The 18,217-nt window shown below is 35.2% G+C and overlaps 1 protein-coding gene and 1 long non-coding RNA gene across 3 annotated transcripts in view; one reads left to right on the forward strand and one right to left on the reverse strand.

Moving 5' to 3' along the window:
- Positions 1–17,424, forward strand: part of KIF5B (kinesin family member 5B) — a 48,543-nt gene extending 31,119 nt beyond the window's left edge. Inside the window, exons 16-26 of one of the 2 annotated variants that reach the window (XM_032259678.1) lie at positions 4,333–4,521; positions 5,128–5,245; positions 5,785–5,846; positions 5,937–6,046; positions 7,117–7,218; positions 8,496–8,556; positions 8,657–8,728; positions 8,893–8,997; positions 9,975–10,191; positions 11,342–11,492; positions 15,142–17,424. In XM_032259678.1, the coding sequence (XP_032115569.1) occupies positions 4,333–4,521; positions 5,128–5,245; positions 5,785–5,846; positions 5,937–6,046; positions 7,117–7,218; positions 8,496–8,556; positions 8,657–8,728; positions 8,893–8,997; positions 9,975–10,191; positions 11,342–11,472 (1,167 nt within the window). In that variant the 3' untranslated portion in view covers positions 11,473–11,492; positions 15,142–17,424. Of the gene's footprint in view, positions 1–4,332; positions 4,522–5,127; positions 5,246–5,784; positions 5,847–5,936; positions 6,047–7,116; positions 7,219–8,495; positions 8,557–8,656; positions 8,729–8,892; positions 8,998–9,974; positions 10,192–11,341; positions 11,493–12,964; positions 13,111–15,141 lie in introns of those variants that run through there. The other variant, XM_032259679.1, reaches the window with a different exon arrangement.
- On the reverse strand, positions 13,252–13,716 carry LOC116537518. The gene is made up of 2 exons (XR_004263159.1): positions 13,646–13,716; positions 13,252–13,615 (listed from the first exon to the last, which is right to left on the reverse strand). It is a non-coding gene; the product is annotated as an uncharacterized LOC116537518 (long non-coding RNA).
- Positions 17,425–18,217: the final 793 nt, after the last annotated feature.

The following is an 18,217-nucleotide window of genomic DNA, read 5'->3' on the forward strand; positions in this document are numbered from 1 at the left end:
CCATTGCACTGCAGCCTGGGCAACAGAGCAAGACTCCATCTCAAAAAAAAAAATAGTTCAGGGACTAGGCATAGTGGCTGAAGCCTGTAATCCCAGCACTTTGGGAGGCCAAGGCAGGAGGATCACTTGAGCCCAGGAATTCGAGACCAGCTTGAGCAACATGGTGAGACCCCTTCCTACAAAGAATTTTAAAAATTAGCTGGGCATATAGGCATGGTGATAGGTACCTGTAGTCCCGGCTATTTAGGAGACTGAGGCAGGAGGTTAAGGACGCCATGAACCATGTTTGTGCCATGGCACTGCAGCCTGAGCAACAGAATGAGACCCTATCTCAAAAAAAAAAAAAAAAAAAGATTAGCTCAGGGAGTAAATGTACAATGAATGGGCTTGAAGTTGCTTTAAATATTTAAAGAAAAGTAAAAGATGAGCACTGCTTTCTTAATTCTTTTTTTTGTTTTTAATTTTAATGGGAAAATTTCAAACAAAATAGTAGAATAATGTAACGAACTCCAGAGTTTTCAGTTTTCAAAATGTTGCCACTTTCTTTATGCCTCTTTGTCCTAATCTTTTTGTTACTAATATTGATCGTTAGCATTAGGCATGTGGCTTGATGGTAGATTTAAAAACTAAGACCAAAGAACCAAACTAAGACTCTTAACTGAAAAATCATGCATATAACATGAAAAATTTATATATCACAGTAGCTGTTTAGACTTTACCCTTTTTGATTAAAGCCTATACAGAAACAAAGAGAGCATACACTTGGGTTTATATTGAGAGCCTACTAAAAAGCCCAGTTTATTAACCAGAGTTGGAACTGAAATAAAAGTTTTCAATATGGAGTATGTATTTCTGTCTGTTACATTGTTTAATGTTGCTGTTTGCTGTTAACTGATTCTTCAGTTTAAAAATGAAGAAAAAAGAAATATTTAGAAAGTAGAAAAAGAATAAAAGATAAAATCAAAATGAAAGTTACTCTTTGTTGATGGAGGCAAGGATTCTCATGACTCTTATTTTCATATGTTATTTCTTCAGTAGACTCACCTCACTGAAACAGAGGAAAAGTGTTATTTTTAAATATCGGGCTACTTGACTTGCTTTCTCTTCACCATCAGTGTGGACATTCTGCCCTATCCTGTTTATGGTGGAGTAATATGAGATACAGAGTATTGTGAGATGTGGAGAAATCTCTAGGATAGAAAAGTACATTTATTTCACATTGCAAAACACTAGAAAGATGTTCAGTATTTGCTTTGTAGATTTGCAGCTTTTTAGAAAAATCTTAACATTTCATATTCAAATAATTATGATTTAAGTCAAAAAGTATATATAGAGAATGGAAATGGCTTATGTATAGTGGCAGAGGGATGAAATCTAGGTTCCCCGACTACTAGATTATTTTTTTCACTATTCTATATAGAAATTTGAAAATAAGTCATCCTTGCAAATAGCTATTTTAATTAAAAAAGAAAACAGCAAGGATTCTCAGTATTTTTGTCATTAACAAGTAATTCTTCTCATCATCTATAAGCTCTGTTACAGCTCTACTTTCGTTGTTTTTAAGTTACAGTTTACAGTTTTATGTTATAGTTTACAATGATTATTGTAATCTTTGTATTCTATAGTTGTGTAGATTTTAAGGAGTACATAATATTATAGGTCCAGTGTTACAGTATTTAGAATAGTTTCCACACCACCCTAACAAATTCCCAGTGTTTCCACTACTGATCTCTACTCCTTGAACCTCTGGCAACCACTGATGTTTTTGCTATCTCTATACTATTGCTGTTTCCAAAATGTTATATAGTTGGAATCCTATGGCATGTATATGTAGCCCTTTTGGCTTGCTTCTTTCTCTTAACAATATGCATTTAAGGTTCTTCTATGTCTTTTCATGGCTCGATCGTTTCTTTTAATCACTAAATTATATTCCATGATATGAGTGTACCACAGTTTTTTTATCCATTCACCCATGTGGTTACTTTGAGCTTTTGACAATTATGAATAAAGCAGCTATAAACATTCATGTGTATGTCGGGTGTGGTGGCTCACACTGTAATCCCAGCACTTTGGGAGACTGAGGTGGGCAGATCACTTGAGGCCAGGAGTTTGAGACCAGCCTGGCCAACATGGTGAAGTCGTCCTGTCTTTACTAAAAATACAGAAACTAGTCCCAGCTATTTGGAGGCTGAGGCATGAGAATTGCTTGAGCCCAGGAAATGGAGGTTGAAATGAACCAAGATTGTACCACTGCACTCCTGCTGGGGTAAGAGAGTGAGTTTTTTTTTCTAAAAAAAAAAAAAAAAAAAAAAAAAATCATGTGTAAGTAATCCTGTGGACATAAGTTTTCAGTTCAGTTGAGTAAAAATACCTAGAGGTGCTAGGTTTTATGTTATGACTATGAGAGCTTTGTAAGGAACTCCCAAATGGTCTTCCAAAGTGGTGGAAACATTTTAAATTCCTATCAGCCATGAATGAGAATACCTGGTGTTCCACATCCTTGCCAGTGTTTGCTGTTGTCAGTTTTTTGAGATTTTACTAATGTATGGTGTTGACTCAGTGTTGCTTTAATTTGCAGTTGCATTTTTTCTTACTGAGTGGGATTTTTTTTTTTTTTTGGTGGAGATGGAGTCTGGCTTTGTTGCTCACTGCAACCTCCGCCTCCCAGGTTCAAGTAATTCTTCTGCCTCAGCTTCCTGAGTAGCTGGGACTATAGGTGCATGCCACCACGCCTGGCTAATTTTTGTATTTGTAGTAGAGATGGAGTTTCACCATATTGGCCAGACTGGTCTTGAACTCCTGACCTCATGTTCTACCCGCTTTAGCCTCCCAGAGTGCTGGGATTACAGGCGTGAGCCACTGCATCCCACCCTATTGTTGAGTTTTAAGAGCTCTTCATCTGTTTTGGATATAAGTGTTTTATCAGATAGTGTTTTGCATTATTTCACAGTTTGTGGCTTCTTTACTCTGAACATCGTCTTTTGTAGACTAAAATTTTAATGAGGTCCAACTTACCAATTTTTTCTTTAATGGATTGTGGTTTTGGTATTATATTTAAAAACTTACCACCAAACCCATTGTCACCTAGCTTTTCTCCTATGTTAAAGTTTTTTTTGTTTTGTTTTGCCTTTACATTTAAGTCTGTGATCCATTTGGAGTTAAATTTTCTGAAAGGGGTAAGGTCTGTACCAGGATTCATTGTTTTACATCTGAATGTCCAGTTGTTACAGCACCATTTGTTGAAAAGGTTATCCTTTCTCCATTAAATTGCCTTTGTACCTTTGTCAGAGATGAGTTGACTATATTCTGTGGGTCTATTCCTGGACTCTTTATTCTGTTAACCTATTTTATCTACTTTTTGTTTTGTTTTTTGAGACAGAGTCTCACTCTGTTGCCCAGGCTGGAGTGCAGTGGTGCAATCTCAGTTCACTGTAAACTTCCACCTCCCAGGTTCACGCAGTTCTCCTGTCTCAGCTTCCCGAGTAGTTGGGATTATAGGTGCCTGCCACAACGCCTGGCTAATTTTTGTATTTTTAGTAGAGATGGGGTTTCACTATGCTGGCCAGGCTGGTCTCGAACTCCTGACCTCAGGCAATCTGCCCACCTCAGCCTCCCAAAGGGCTGGGAGGCTTAAGCCACCATGCCCAGCCTATTTATTCTTTTGCCAATACTATACTGTCTTGATTATTAAAGCTTTATAGTAAGTTGCATAGTTTCAAGTCCTGTGATTTTGTTTTTCTTTAGTATTATGCTAGCTCTTCAGGGTCTTTTGACTCTACATATAAACTTTATCAATCATACCATCTGCAAAGACGGTTTTTTTTCTTCCTTCCCAAGCTCTGTTTAGTTTTGCACTCATTATTGTACTGGAATTTGGTAATGAAACTTATAAAAGTTAAGGAATATACAGTGAAGACAATTCCTTCTGGTTGAACTTAAAGGTCATCCTTTCCCTGCCAACTAAACCTGCTCTTGTTAAATTTTAAGCTGAACATGTACATGATTAACAATGAATTTACTGAAGAGGCCCTGTAAAGAGGAAATTTAAAAATTGAAAGAGGCAGAATTTATCAGTTTGGTTGTATTTTTGTGTTTTCTTTAGGTTTACATTTATTTCTTTTTCTTGTTCGCATGTATTAACATTATTTTCAGTTTTTAACAAAAGGAAGGCAAAAAGTAAGCACAATAATAAAAGATAAAATAAGATCCAGACTTTGTATGAATATTGAGTAATATTAAAATATATTTTATAAAAAGATTTTACAGCCTAATTGAGAAAACACACATTGAACATTTTTGGCTTTAATTTTTTATTTTACTTTTTCCTCACAGCAGCCTGAGGGAACTGGCATGATAGATGAAGAGTTCACTGTTGCAAGGCTCTACATTAGCAAAATGAAGTCAGAAGTAAAAACCATGGTGAAACGCTGCAAGCAGTTAGAAAGCACACAAACTGAGAGCAACAAAAAAATGGAAGAAAATGAAAAGGAGTTAGCTGCATGTCAGCTTCGTATCTCTCAAGTATGTTATAGAAAAAAGCTTCTTCTTTTTTTGAACCAGCCACATAGAAATTTTATTTATTATACAAGTTTCCAGAAAAATGTGTGTCTATAGGTGAAATTTAGTTTTTGGTTTTTTATTTTCTAGTCTACCTGCAGTAAATTTGAATGAATTAACTGCGTTATATTTGCCTAATATATATATATGGGTTATGTATAGAAATTTACCAGAAAGATGTGACTAGTGGTAACTTGTTAAAGATCCAGAATTCCAGGGTGGGCAAAACTTCAGGGAACAGTTTCCTGGCTTGTCAACTGAATGAATGGGGCAATTAACCACGATTGGAATTTCACAAGGAGGGAAGAGGGTAGCATTAAATGGCGATATCTGTAAAACTAGTATTTCATATTTGAGTCTTCAGTGCCTTAGTTTGCAAGTTACCATCACCACTTAATTAATTGATTACATTTTTTAACATTTTAAATTTGGCTCCTGAGCATTTTAGGTTTAAATGATCCCAAATGTATTATATATAGAGATAATAAAATGTTTACTTTCGAATATTCTTAACAATGTATATGCAGGAGATATGTTTTCTACTTCATATCCATATATTTTTTCCAAAAGCATGAAGCCAAAATCAAGTCATTGACTGAATACCTTCAAAATGTGGAACAAAAGAAAAGACAGCTGGAGGAATCTGTTGATTCTCTCAGTGAAGAACTAGTCCAGCTTCGAGCACAAGGTATAGCTTCCAACTGTTTATGAGCTGCATCTGTGTTCTTATGTTAGTATAATTGTAGTAAACTTATATTTACACTGACAGAGAATAGTAGGACTATAGCTAACTTGGAATGGTAAATCATACATATTGATGTTGCTTTGAAACATTTTTTAAAGATTTTTGTTTGAATATGGAAATAGCCAATCTGGGGATTTCCCACAGTTATAAAGGGGGTGTGCGTGTGTGTGTCTGTGTCTGTATGTCTGTCTGTGTGTCTTAACATAGGGGACTGAGGAGTTATGTCTTTACCATTCCCTTAACTAATCTCTTCTGGATTATGCAGGGGAAAAAAAAACCATAAAATAATATATAATATCAACACAATGGATATAACTTGTGTACTAGTCTACATGTCATAGAACTTGGAGAGCAGTTGACATTTGGGTAATTTAAAGTTGAATATTGCTAAGGAACATGCTTATTGTAAAATCCATTTGCTCCTTGATTTATGTGAGGAATCTTAAAGGCTTATTTCACTATTTGATTTTCTCTCTACTCAGAGAAAGTCCATGAAATGGAAAAGGAGCACTTAAATAAGGTTCAGACTGCAAATGAAGTTAAGGTAAGTTTGATGTTACCTTTCTAATGGCTTTAATTCATCATTAATTTTGATTAGTCTGACTTTAACTTCCTTTTCCCCTCAAAATTTTAGCAAGCTGTTGAACAGCAGATCCAAAGCCACAGAGAAACTCATCAAAAACAAATCAGTAGTTTGAGAGATGAAGTAGAAGCAAAAGAAAAACTTATTACTGATCTTCAAGAGTAAGTATTATACATCTAGTGAGGAAAGAGTCAGTTACTGATAGACACAGTATATTCTTATTAGAATTTTCTTCGAAATTACGTTTTTGACTTGGAAAATAAAGAATTTTCTCATTTATGAGTAAAAACTTCTAAATTCCAGATGAAATTTTTGAAGATTTTTTTTTAGGTCTTTTGATTTAAATTATTCCGTAAAAAGGAAGAAAAGAATCCTCAACCTAAATCCATTATTGCAAATAGATACCACGGTCTCCTCCAAATCCTTTATTTTATTTTCTTTTTTAAAAAAATTCCTGGCTGGGTGCAGTAGGTCATGGCCTGTGACCCTAGTGCTTTGGGAGGCCAGGCTGGAGGATCACTAGAGGCCAGGAGTTCAAGACCAGCCTGGGCAACATAGTGAGACTCCCTCTCCACAAAAACCAATTTTTTAAAATTAGCTGAGCATGGTGGCACATGCCTGTAGTCCCAGTGACCCAGGAGACTGTGGCACGAGGATTGCTTGAGTGCTGGAGTTTGAGGCTGCAGTGAGCTATGATTGTACTCCAGCCTGGGTGACAGAGCATGACCCTGACTCAAAAAAAGAAAATGCTTAACTGGGAAAAATTTTCTGGAAATTATATGGATTTTTAAAGTTTTTTGTTTTTGTTTTTAAGTTGTCATCTTAGTTTATCTAGAAGACATTTTCCCTACTTCCATAACCATGTGCATACATAGAGTTTAGAGAAGTCAAAGTCTGTAACAATTTGAGTTAGGAACCAGAAGAGATTAACACAACAAAATGATGATGATTGTTGGGGCATAGGTCTTGTTATTAATACCTAGTGGAAGTAGGCATAGGGACTCAGCAAGATGAAAGACATAGCAGAACAAAATTATGATTTCAAACCAAAATATGAAAAATTTTGTATGTCCAGAAGTAGCCAGGTCCCTTCCGTCTTTTCCCCCATGGGGGATAGGATAGCATAAAAGTCCTTGATGAGATTATAGAATTTTAAAGTTCGGAAATTTTAATGATGACATTGAGAAAACTATGATATTGAAACTGTGTTTTTTTTTTTTTCTTTTGTCAGCCAAAACCAGAAAATGATGTTAGAGCAGGAACGTCTAAGAGTAGAACATGAGAAGTTGAAAGCTACAGATCAGGAAAAGAGCAGAAAACTACATGAGCTTACGTAAGTAATTGTTTTTAATTAAAGTTTAAAAATAAAGCTAAATTAAAGGATTATAGGCATTACCTTTGGATATAGCCAGTGGATACATATTTTACTTTGAATGGGCTAAAGGATGTTTTTCTTAACTCCATTGAGTTGGTATGATTTATATGTAAAAACTTGGAATATACACTTGTATTTTAGTGAAAGCAAGGTCTTATATTTCAGTGGTGGATAAGATTTAGATTTCTGTTTATTAGTCTGCTTGCTGTTTTCTTACCTCCCTATTACTTCAGGACACAGCATAAAAATTAACCTAAAACACAATATTAAGTAACTTAAAAGATTTTAAGATCACAAAAACTGAGTTTTTGTTGTTTTTCTCTTGCATAAAATAGCATTGTGGTTTTAGCCTTGCCATTTTGAACAGAGGTTTTCATGGTTTACTTTTTCTCATTTTCTCAAAACTCAGTTTTCTAGAGTCTTCAAGTAGAAAATTCATGATTATAGTATTTCACATACCTTGAGTGTGTGAGATAATTTGCAAATGAACTGCTATTACGAGGATAGTTAGAACATCAGGACAAGTTCATAGTGGATTTTATAAAGATTCTGCTAATTTGCAGCTGTAATTATGTTTAGAATAATTTTAATATAAAATATTTTAGTCTTTGATCGTTTACAATCTCTATAATTAGTTCATCATTATCACCTTGGATAAATAGGAATATAATAATGTGGCATATTTTAAAATACAAATTAGAACCATTCCTTATTCTTCTAATTTTGCCACATTTTATTTCATCTCTTCCATTGATGTATATGGAATTTATAACAATAAATTGTTGTTTTAGAAGGCATATGAAATTTCTTGAAATTGGCGAGGTGCAGTGGCTCACACCCATAATCTCAGCACTTTGGTAGGTCAAGGTGGGAGAATCACTTGAGCCTAGAGTTTGAGAATCAGCCTAGGCAGCATAGTGAGACCCCATCTTTACAAAAAACTCTTTAGACAGGCCTGGTGTACATGCCTGTAGTCCCAGCTACCTGGGAAACAAGCAGGGAGGATCATTTGAGCCCAGGTGGTCAAAGGCTGCAGTGAGCAGTGTTCGGGACAGAAATCCTGTTTCCAAAAAAAAATGGAAATACAACATGGATAAATTGTTTAAAATAAGCATCTTGTATTTATTTAAATTTAATAATTGATCATTTCAGATACAAAATATTTTATTCAACTCATGCTAAGTATAACTAGAATTTTATGGAATAAAATTTGAAAATTTATGTTCTTCTGTTAGGGTTATACAAGATAGACGAGAACAAGCAAAACAAGACTTGAAGGGTTTGGAAGAGACAGTGGTAAGAAAAGGATTGGGGAATATTTTATGGGTTTTTTTCTACCATGATTATTCTAAATTTAAAGTCTGAACTCCAAAAATATTGCTGTTCTTAATCCAAGGCAAAAGAACTTCAGACTTTACATAATCTGCGCAAGCTCTTTGTTCAGGACCTGGCTACCAGAGTTAAAAAGGTAATATAACCATGCCGAGGTGGGTGTTTGTGTAATGGTGCTTACTTCTAAGTAATTCTGTTACTCAAAGTGATATAGCTTTACAGTTATGTCAGTTTTTGTATAGTTAAGCTTAGATTTTTTAATTAATTTTTTCATAATACTTACTGACCTTCTTTTCTCAGAGTGCCGAGATTGATTCTGATGACACCGGAGGCAGTGCTGCTCAGAAGCAAAAAATCTCCTTTCTTGAAAATAATCTTGAACAGCTCACTAAAGTGCACAAACAGGTACTAAAGAGTATATTTTCTGGTAGCTGAAAGGGTAGTAACAAATCAAAAATTGAGGATCGGCAAGTAAGTATTTCAGTCTTTCAGCGTCGTCGGAATTTCTATACCCTGAGCCATTTTATCAGAAATTATATAAAGAAACCACAAGTAACTTTTAGAGGAGTTAATAATTTTAACAACCTTATTATCAAAAGAGATAGTGAAAATATGTATTCTTATTTTCTCTTTAGGATTTTAAGTCTGCATTTTCATAATTTATTGTAATTTTGAAATCTCTACTACACAAGACTTTGCAGTTAAAATACAGTCTTCTGGGGAGAGTGGTCTTTTTATACCTAATACACCATCCAGTGTGTCCAATATAATTAAGGAGTTTGTCATTTTTTTAAAAAATTAATGCTTACTTTGGAGGTTTTTTTGGTTGTTCTTTGCTTATTTTTTTTAGGACTTGATAAATGATTTATGTTACTAATTTTAAAAAGTTTCTCTACTCTTAATTGTTGTGTATCTTTGTTACTGTAAACCTTAAGTTTGCACCAGAGTATGGTTAAAGATATTTTAGCTTTTCTTGTCTTCAGCACTTACTAAAGGGCTTGCTAAGTTTATGTTTGTTATGTGCTTAATATATCTAAAGGGATTTTCATTTCACCAGATTAGTTGTCTTACTGAAGAAACAGCACTGTCCTGTAATTTATTGTCTTTGCCTAGTAGAGGGAAATAACAATTTTTCCTCCAAAAAATAATTTTTTCCTCCCCCTAAAAAATTAGAGGAAACTATACCTTTGTGAATAAATAGATACGTGTATGATGTGTACAGATGGATGTATTCTCTGCATGTTTCTGCCTAAATTAGATAAATGGGAAACAATATAAAATGTAGTTTTACTTCTTTTCTAAAGAGCAATTATGAAATGCTTGTACTTTTAGAAATCATTTTGTTAAATCTAGAATCCTTGTTTTCTTTTTGAACCCCTTAGTTGGTACGTGATAATGCAGATCTCCGCTGCGAACTTCCTAAGTTGGAAAAGCGACTCCGAGCTACAGCTGAGAGAGTGAAAGCTTTGGAATCAGCATTGAAAGAAGCCAAAGAAAATGCATCTCGTGACCGCAAACGCTATCAGCAAGAAGTAGATCGCATAAAGGAAGCAGTCAGGTCAAAGAATATGGCCAGAAGAGGGCATTCTGCACAGATAGGTTAGTAGAACACAATAAAACCTTTAAACCTTGCTCAGTTTGAATGCTCTTAGCTGAAAACATAATCTGAATTTTATGACGTGTTTTCATGGTGCATCTGTCTTTATTTTCTAACTTAGCAAAGAGTGGCACTGGTGGGAAAGAGGAATAACCGCATTAGCAGGACATGAAGATAAATGAGAACTAGAGAAGCAAGCAAGAATTGTCATGGAATGGAGAAACTATATAGAGCAATATTACTAAAGCCAAGAGAATTGCAAGAAAATAAGCCATCAGCAGTGATTTCATGTTTAAGAATGATCATTGGTGGCTGAGCGCAATGGCTCACGCCTGTAATCCCAGCACCTTGGGAGGCCGAGGTGGTTGGATCACCTGAGGTCAGGAGTTTGAGACCAACCTGACTAACATGGTGAAACCGCCTCTCTACTAAATACAGAAAATTAGCTGGGCATGGTGGTTAACCCCTGTAATCCCAGCTACTTGGGAGGCTGGGGCAGGAAAATCCTTTGAAGCTGGGAGGTAGAGGTTGCAGTGAGTCAAGATTGCACCATTGCACTCCAGCCTGGGTGACAAGAGAGAGACTCCATCTCAAATAATAATAATAATAATCATTGGTGCAGGAAGTTTTTTGTTTTTATTTTGTTTCTTTGTATTTATTTAAATGACACAGGGTCTTACATTGTCACCTGTGCTGGACTGCAGTGGTGCAATTATGGCTCTCTGCAGCCCTGACCTCCCAGGCTCCTGCAGTACTCCTACCTCAGCCTCCCAAGTAGCCAGAACTACAGGCGCATACCACCACATCCGGCTGATTTTTGTATTTTCTGTAGAGACTGGGTTTTGCCTTATTGCTCTGTCTGGTCTTGAAATCCTGGACTCAAGTCATCCACCCACCTCAGCCTCTTGAAGTGCCAGCATTACACAGGCATGAGCCACTGCACCTGGCCAGGAAGAAGATTTTTCAAGGCTCAGAATTGTACAGGTCCTAGAGAAAAGAATGGAACAGAAAAGAAAAAGTGATAGAGAAACAAAAAGGCAAAGAAAAACAAAACATTTGGAAATTTGTTGTGAATAAGAGAAGATACCTTAACAGTCATTGCTGTCACATCTTAAGCTTTATTCTAAAGCCAGTCTTTATTTTTCGTATTAGCTAAACCTATTCGTCCTGGGCAACATCCAGCAGCTTCTCCAACTCATCCAAGTGCAATTCGTGGAGGAGGTGCATTTGTTCAGAACAGCCAGCCAGTGGCAGTTCGAGGTGGAGGAGGCAAACAAGTGTAAACATTTATACATATCCACAGGTTTGTAATTTATACCTGGCTTTTTATAGCTATATATGGAAAATCGGTGGTTAAATAGGTTTTTGGATTTTTATCTCACATTAGTGCTATAATTTTTTTTAACTTAAGCAATTATAAAAGTTATTTAGCTTGATCTTTTTTTATAGTTTAGATCATACTGTATTCAAATTTGTGATCTTAATTGTTTTGAAATCTAGCATTGGACCATTTGTAATAGCTCTTAGTGTTCTGTCTAATGGATGTATCATGGTTTATAAACATCCCATTTTTGCTAGACATGTAATTATATTAATTTGTTCCATAATTGAAATTTACAGAAACCAAAATTTTCATATATGAAATTTGAAACATCTGTTTTTTTGAGATGGAGTCTCACTCTTGTCGTCCAGCCTGGAGTGCAATGGCATGATCTCGGCTCACTGCAACCTCTGCCTCCTGGGTTCAAGCAATTCTCCTGCCTCAGCCTCCTGAGTAGCTGGGATTACAAGTGCCCATCACCACACCCAGCTAGATTTTTGTATTTTTAGTAGAGACGGGGTTTTACCATCTTGGCCAGGCTGGTGTCGAGCACCTGACTTCATGTGGTCTGCCCGCCTCAGCCTCCCAAAGTGCTGGGATTACAGGCGTGAGCCATTGGGCCTGGTCTAAAACATCTTTTTGTACTCCCTAACCTGTTAGAGATTATTTCCAGAAGGTTCCCAGAGATGGAATTACAAGGAAATGTGAACATTTGTAAGGCTCCTGGTTCATATTTACATGTTGGTTTCTAGAAAGACTGCACTGAATCGCATATGAGCCCAGGTTACTAACAGATTTCTGAGCTTTATTTATAATTATGTACTGCATAAAACAATCACTAATTAGAAAAAATCCAGAGATACTACTATATATATATTTCTTTCTAGAGCTTTCTGTACTAGCTTTTAAATTTAAAAGTTTGTTGATAACTCTACATATTCGCTACATATGCTGCTTCGTAGCCTGTTTTTTTTTTTTTTTTTTTTTTTTTTTAAATAAAGACGGGGTTTCACCATGTTGGTCAGGCTGGTCCTGAACTCCTGACCTCAGGTGATCCACCTACCTTGGCCTCCAAAGTGCTTGGATTACAGGCGTGAGGCACCACGCCCGGCCCGTAGCCTGCTTTTGAAACTTAGCAATATATTCTGAACACTTTCTTGTACAACATGATTGATAGGTTAGTAGTTGCCTAATAATTCATCATATAGCAGGAACTATGATTGTGACTCTTCAGGAAGTCCGTGATGTGTATATGCTTTGGAAATAAAAAATACTAGATAATTATGAAATGATTAACTGTTTCTAACAAATACTAGAGCTAGTTTATTTTAATGTTGCTTGTTTTTACATTGATACTTTGCATACTATACTGGCTCTAAATTTGAGTAGAGAACTAAATATTTTGAAGGATTCACATTTCTAACAATTTTGAACATTTTGTTCACACAATGTAGGACTTAACACAGTGGCAGAGTGAAAAGAACATGGATTATGGAGTTCCATCCAAGTTGGAATCCTGACTTGACTTTTATCAACTTCAGCAGATAAACCTTTTAGTAGTTTTTTTCTAATTCTGACTTATTTTACAATGCTTCAGTGTAAAAATAAATTATGGATGTATTGCTTAACTGTTTACTGAGTCTCTAAAACAACATTTTTCTACATAGCCACAGTATTATCACACCCAATAAAATTGTATTTTCATATTATTTAATACCAGTTCATATTCAGATTTTTCCAGTTTTTTTTACTAAGCTGTACAGCTGGTTTGATTAAACCAGGGTACAATTCAGGGCTCCTGTTTGCATTTGTTTTTATCCCTTAAATCTCTTGTAATCTTGAATGACCAACTTTTTAGTGATACTAACTTACTGAATAGTGGGGCAGTTATCCTGAGGGTATAACACCTTCTAGATGTGTCTCATTGTGTTTATATGTAGTCACCTTGTTTTCTCACCCCTCTATTTCTATGCAAAAGCATTGATTAGACTCAGCATAAACATTTTTGACAAGGCTATATCATAGATAATACATACTTAGTAGACCTACAATAGCTGGTTTTCCTGATAATTAGAGATAGCCTGTTTTTCCCCTTTGGACTAAGTCTCTGTGTTTTTCCCCTTTGGACTAATAACTCTGTTGTATTAGTAAAATGGAAATCATTTCATAAGAATTCCATGAGTTGGCTGGGTGTGGTGGCTCATGCCTGTAATTCCAGCACTTTGGAAGCCTGAGGCTGGTGGATTACCTGAGGTCAGGAGTTCAAGACCAGCCTGACAAACATGGAGAAACCCTGTCTCTACTAAAAATACAAAAAAAAAGCTGGGCGTGGTGGTCCATACTTGTAATCGCAGCTACTGGGGAGGCTAAAGCAGGAGAATCACTTGAACCTGGGAGCCAGAGGTTGCAGGTGAGCCAAGATCACACCATTGCACTTTAGCCTGGGCAACAAGAGCAAAACTTCATCTCAAAAAAAAAAAAAAAAGAATTATGTGAGTTAAGATGTTTCCCAGCACACAGTATTCAATAGATGCAAGCCCTTTTTGTCCTGCCTTTCTGGAAGTGGGAGCTGGGCAGGGGGATTTTCAAAGCATAGATAGAAAGTTTATCCTTTTTGGATATTGTCCTCACATTAAAATTCATGTGTCAGCTTTAAACTTATATCTCAGTGTACAGAGGACAGACCATGCTTTTGTTAAATATAGCTGATCCCAGTATAGTGACACCAAGCTAGCACATAAGGGAGACAGCTAACCCAGCCAAACTAAATTTTCAAGATTTGAAAGTTATGATGTAAAAATATAATTATTTACAGGTTTGTTTAAATGCTGGTCCAAAGATAGTGGTTCTTTTCACACTCCTCTTGTATTAATCTGTCTTAAAACATGATTGGAGAGTATATGATCTACTTAAGTGATAAATTGTTTAAATGTTAAATAATTTGCAGAGAAATTTTTTTAATGTTAAGAAAATCATTTCAAGTCACTGCATTTACTTTTGGAAAGGATGATAGTGTGTAAATAATACTGATACTTTTAGTTCCCAGTTTTACATGGTTAGTCTGCCTTGCATTGTACTTTAAACAGGTTTTTTTCTAAATTCATAAGGTAAGTAGGCAGTTTAATACAAAGATGTTTAATACTACTGGAACTGTTGATTTCACTGTTACTTTTCCTACTGTATACACTTCTTGTTTACCCTTATTCCTCTACATCTCTCTCCCTTTTTTTAAAGCTTCCACATATATAACTTAGTTGCTGGTTAGTGGTCCTTGGTTTAAGAATGTCACTGACCACTATCTGCTGGTTAAAAGATAACCATCTTTTTCCTTTTTAAACAAATATAATTCATAAATCAGCTTACCCATAGCTTTACTGGGGAGAATAAAAATAAAAGGAGGGCTGAACTCCTTTTAAACATTGTACTTCTTCTAAACACTTGTACTTAGGTGGTAAATAAAAGGAAATCAAATCATTTAATATTGCCCTCTTTCCAATTTTGGGGAAAGTAGCCACAGCTGTTGGCTAAAATGCTTATAAATTATTGGCATGTTTTATTCTTTATGTTTATCTCAAACATGAATTTGGCAAAACTAAACATATTTACTCTTTATGCTTCCTCCCCTTTTCAGGTGTTAAACAGTAATTGAAGTATGAAGAGGACATGGCATCAAGCAGTCATTCAATGACTATAACCTCTACTCCCTTGGGATTGTAGAATTATAACTTTTTAAAAAATGCATAAATTATATCTGGCCTGTACAGCTGTTTCCTATCTACTCTTCTTGTAAACTCTGCTGCTTCCCAACACATCTAGAGTGCAATTTTGGCATCTTAGGAGGGAAAAAGGACAGTTTACAACTGTGGCCCTATTTATTACACAGTTTGTCTATTGTGTCTTAAATTTAGTCTTTACTGTGCCAAGCTAACTGTACCCTGTAGGACTGTACTTTTTGTATTTGTTTTTTATATATGTTTATTTTTTAACCTCAGTTTAAATTACCTAGCTGCTGCTGCTTGTTTTTCTTTTCCAATTAAAATGTCTTCCTTTTTTTTTTTTAAGAGAAAATGGAACATTCAAGTTAAATGTCTTAAATTTTACCACTTACAACACTACATGCCCATAAAATATATCCGGTCAGTACTGTATTTTAAAATCCCTTGAAATGATATTATCAGGGTTAAAATTACTTGTATTGTTTCTGAAGTTTGCTCCTGAAAACTACTGTTTGAGCACTGAAACCTTATATATGCCTAACTAGGCATTTAAGACTGAGCAAGGCTACTTATTATCTCATGAAATGCCTGTTGCTGAGTTATTTTGAATAGAAATATTTTAAAGTATCAAAAGCAGATCTTAGTTTAAGAGAGTTTGGGAAAGGAATTCTATTTCTCTTTTTCCTGATTCTGTACTCAGCAAAGCTTGATGGAATGAAAATGCCCTGCTTCATTCTGGTGAGCCTGCTAGCCAATATAAGAACTGGACAGATACTAATTTGTCATCTTTAATATTAGTAAAATAAGATAGGAGTAAACATAATTTTATATTGTTAGTACTTTATTGGCTGATCTAAATTTATAGCCTGTGGAAATTGAGGAAAATGAAGAAACAGTACAGATACATGATGAATTAAATATATATAGGGGTCAATTTTGATCTGAAATCCCTGAGGTGTTTTTAACCTGCTACACTAATTTGTACACTAATTTATTTCTTGTTTAGTCTAGAAATAGTAAATTGTTTGCAAGTCACTAATAATCATCAAATAAATTATTTCGTTGGCCATAGCCCAAAATTTTGTAATCAGTACTAAGTGTATACGTATTTTTGCCACTTTTTCCTGAGATGATTAACATAAATCAACAGCTTATTTTAGGAAACTATAAAAATAATAGGGAAAGAGATTTCAATATTTGCTTCCTCAGTGGTAGGGGGGCATTGACTACAACTGTGTTAGCAGAAATTCACAGAGAATGGGGATTTAAGGTTATTCAGTCATTAGAGAAACTTGGAAAGTTCTGTGTTAGGACCTGGCTGGCAGAATTAACTTTTTGAAAAAGTTTTATACACAAATATTTGTATTGAATTTGGAGCCATAGTCAGAAGACTCAGATCATAATTGGCTTATTTTTCTATTTCCTTAACTGTTGTAATTTCCACTTTTATAATAATTTTGATTTAAAATATAAATTTATTTATTTATTTTTTTAATAGTTGAAAATCTTTGCTGTTGTAGTCTGCAACCTCTAAAATGATTGTGTTGCTTTTAGGATTGATTAGAAGAAACAGTCTAAAAATTGAGATGAAACATTGGTGCAGCCAGATATAAGTAATACAGTTAACAAAAAAAGTGCTGCCACCTCTTTATGATCATTTTCTAAATGGAGAAACATTTGGCTGCATTCACATAGACCTTTATGTTTTGTTTTCAGTTAAAAACCTGCCTCCCTTGGCAATATTCATAAATGAAGCAGAATTTTTTTTCTCTTTTTTTCTGAATGTTAGTTTTATTCTTGTAAGATGCATCATGGGTATTGATGCTGTGTAATGAACAACGAATTATAATTAGCATGTGGTTCAGAATATACAATGTTAGGTTTTTAAAAAATACCTTGATGGTCTTTTCTATTTATAATTTCAGACTTTCATAAAGTGTACCAAGAATTTCATATATTTGTTTTCAGTGAACTCCTTTTTGCTATAGTAGGTCATTAAACACAGCACTTACTCTTAAAAACTAAAATTTCTGATCATCTAGGACACTGACACATTTCAATTTGCAGTGTCTTTGATTGGATATATTAATGTTCCTCTGAATGGCATTGATACATGGTTCAGAAGAGAAACTCAGTGAAACAAGAGAATAATATTTATTCATGGTGGTTAATTAAATTATTTGCCTAACTTAAGAAAACTAACTACTGTGCATAACTCTCAGTTTGTGCTTAACTCCATTTTACATGAGGTGACAGAGTCTGAGTCTACCTGTGGAATATGTTGGTTTATTTTCAGTGCTTGAAGATATGTTCAGAAATACTTGGTTTGGGAAGACACCATTTAATTTTGAGTTAACTTGCATGCTGTAAATGTGTTTTATGTTTAAATAAAGAGGAAAATTTTTTGAAATGTAATGACTTTCTTAAAACTTAAGTGTTAGGTTGATTTTACATGACTGAGTTCAGGCCTTCTGTCCTACCAGAATCGTGACTGATATGTCATTATATTCATGTATATTTTGTTTCCTAAATATGTTGCAGCCTTTGGACGGCAGGTATTAAATGTGTAGTCTAAAGAGCTAGAAATGAATGACTAGTCTCACATGTAATATAAAACTTTTTTTTTTTTTTTTTTTGAGATGGAGTCTTGCTCTGTTGCCCAGGCTGGAGTGCAGTGGCGAGATCTCGGCTCACTGCAGCCTCCACCTCCTGGATTCAAGTGATTCTCCTGCCTCAGCCTCCTCAGTAGCTGCGATTATAGGCGTGTGCCACCACACCTGGCTAATTTTTGTATTTGTAGTAGAGATGGCCAGGCTGGTCTTGAACTCCTGACCTCAAGTGGTCTTGAACTCCTGCCTCGGCCTCCCAAAGTGCTAGGATTACAGGTGTGAGCCACTGCACCTGACCAGTCTCACCTACAGTTTATTTTATATCATCCCCATTGTTCATCTAAGTCTGGTTGTTTTATTAACCAGGATAAGAACACCTGTT

This window comes from Sapajus apella, unplaced genomic scaffold, assembly GCF_009761245.1.
Source record: "Sapajus apella isolate SASKATOON/1434 unplaced genomic scaffold, GSC_monkey_1.0 scaffold111, whole genome shotgun sequence".
Taxonomy (NCBI): domain Eukaryota; kingdom Metazoa; phylum Chordata; class Mammalia; order Primates; family Cebidae; genus Sapajus; species Sapajus apella.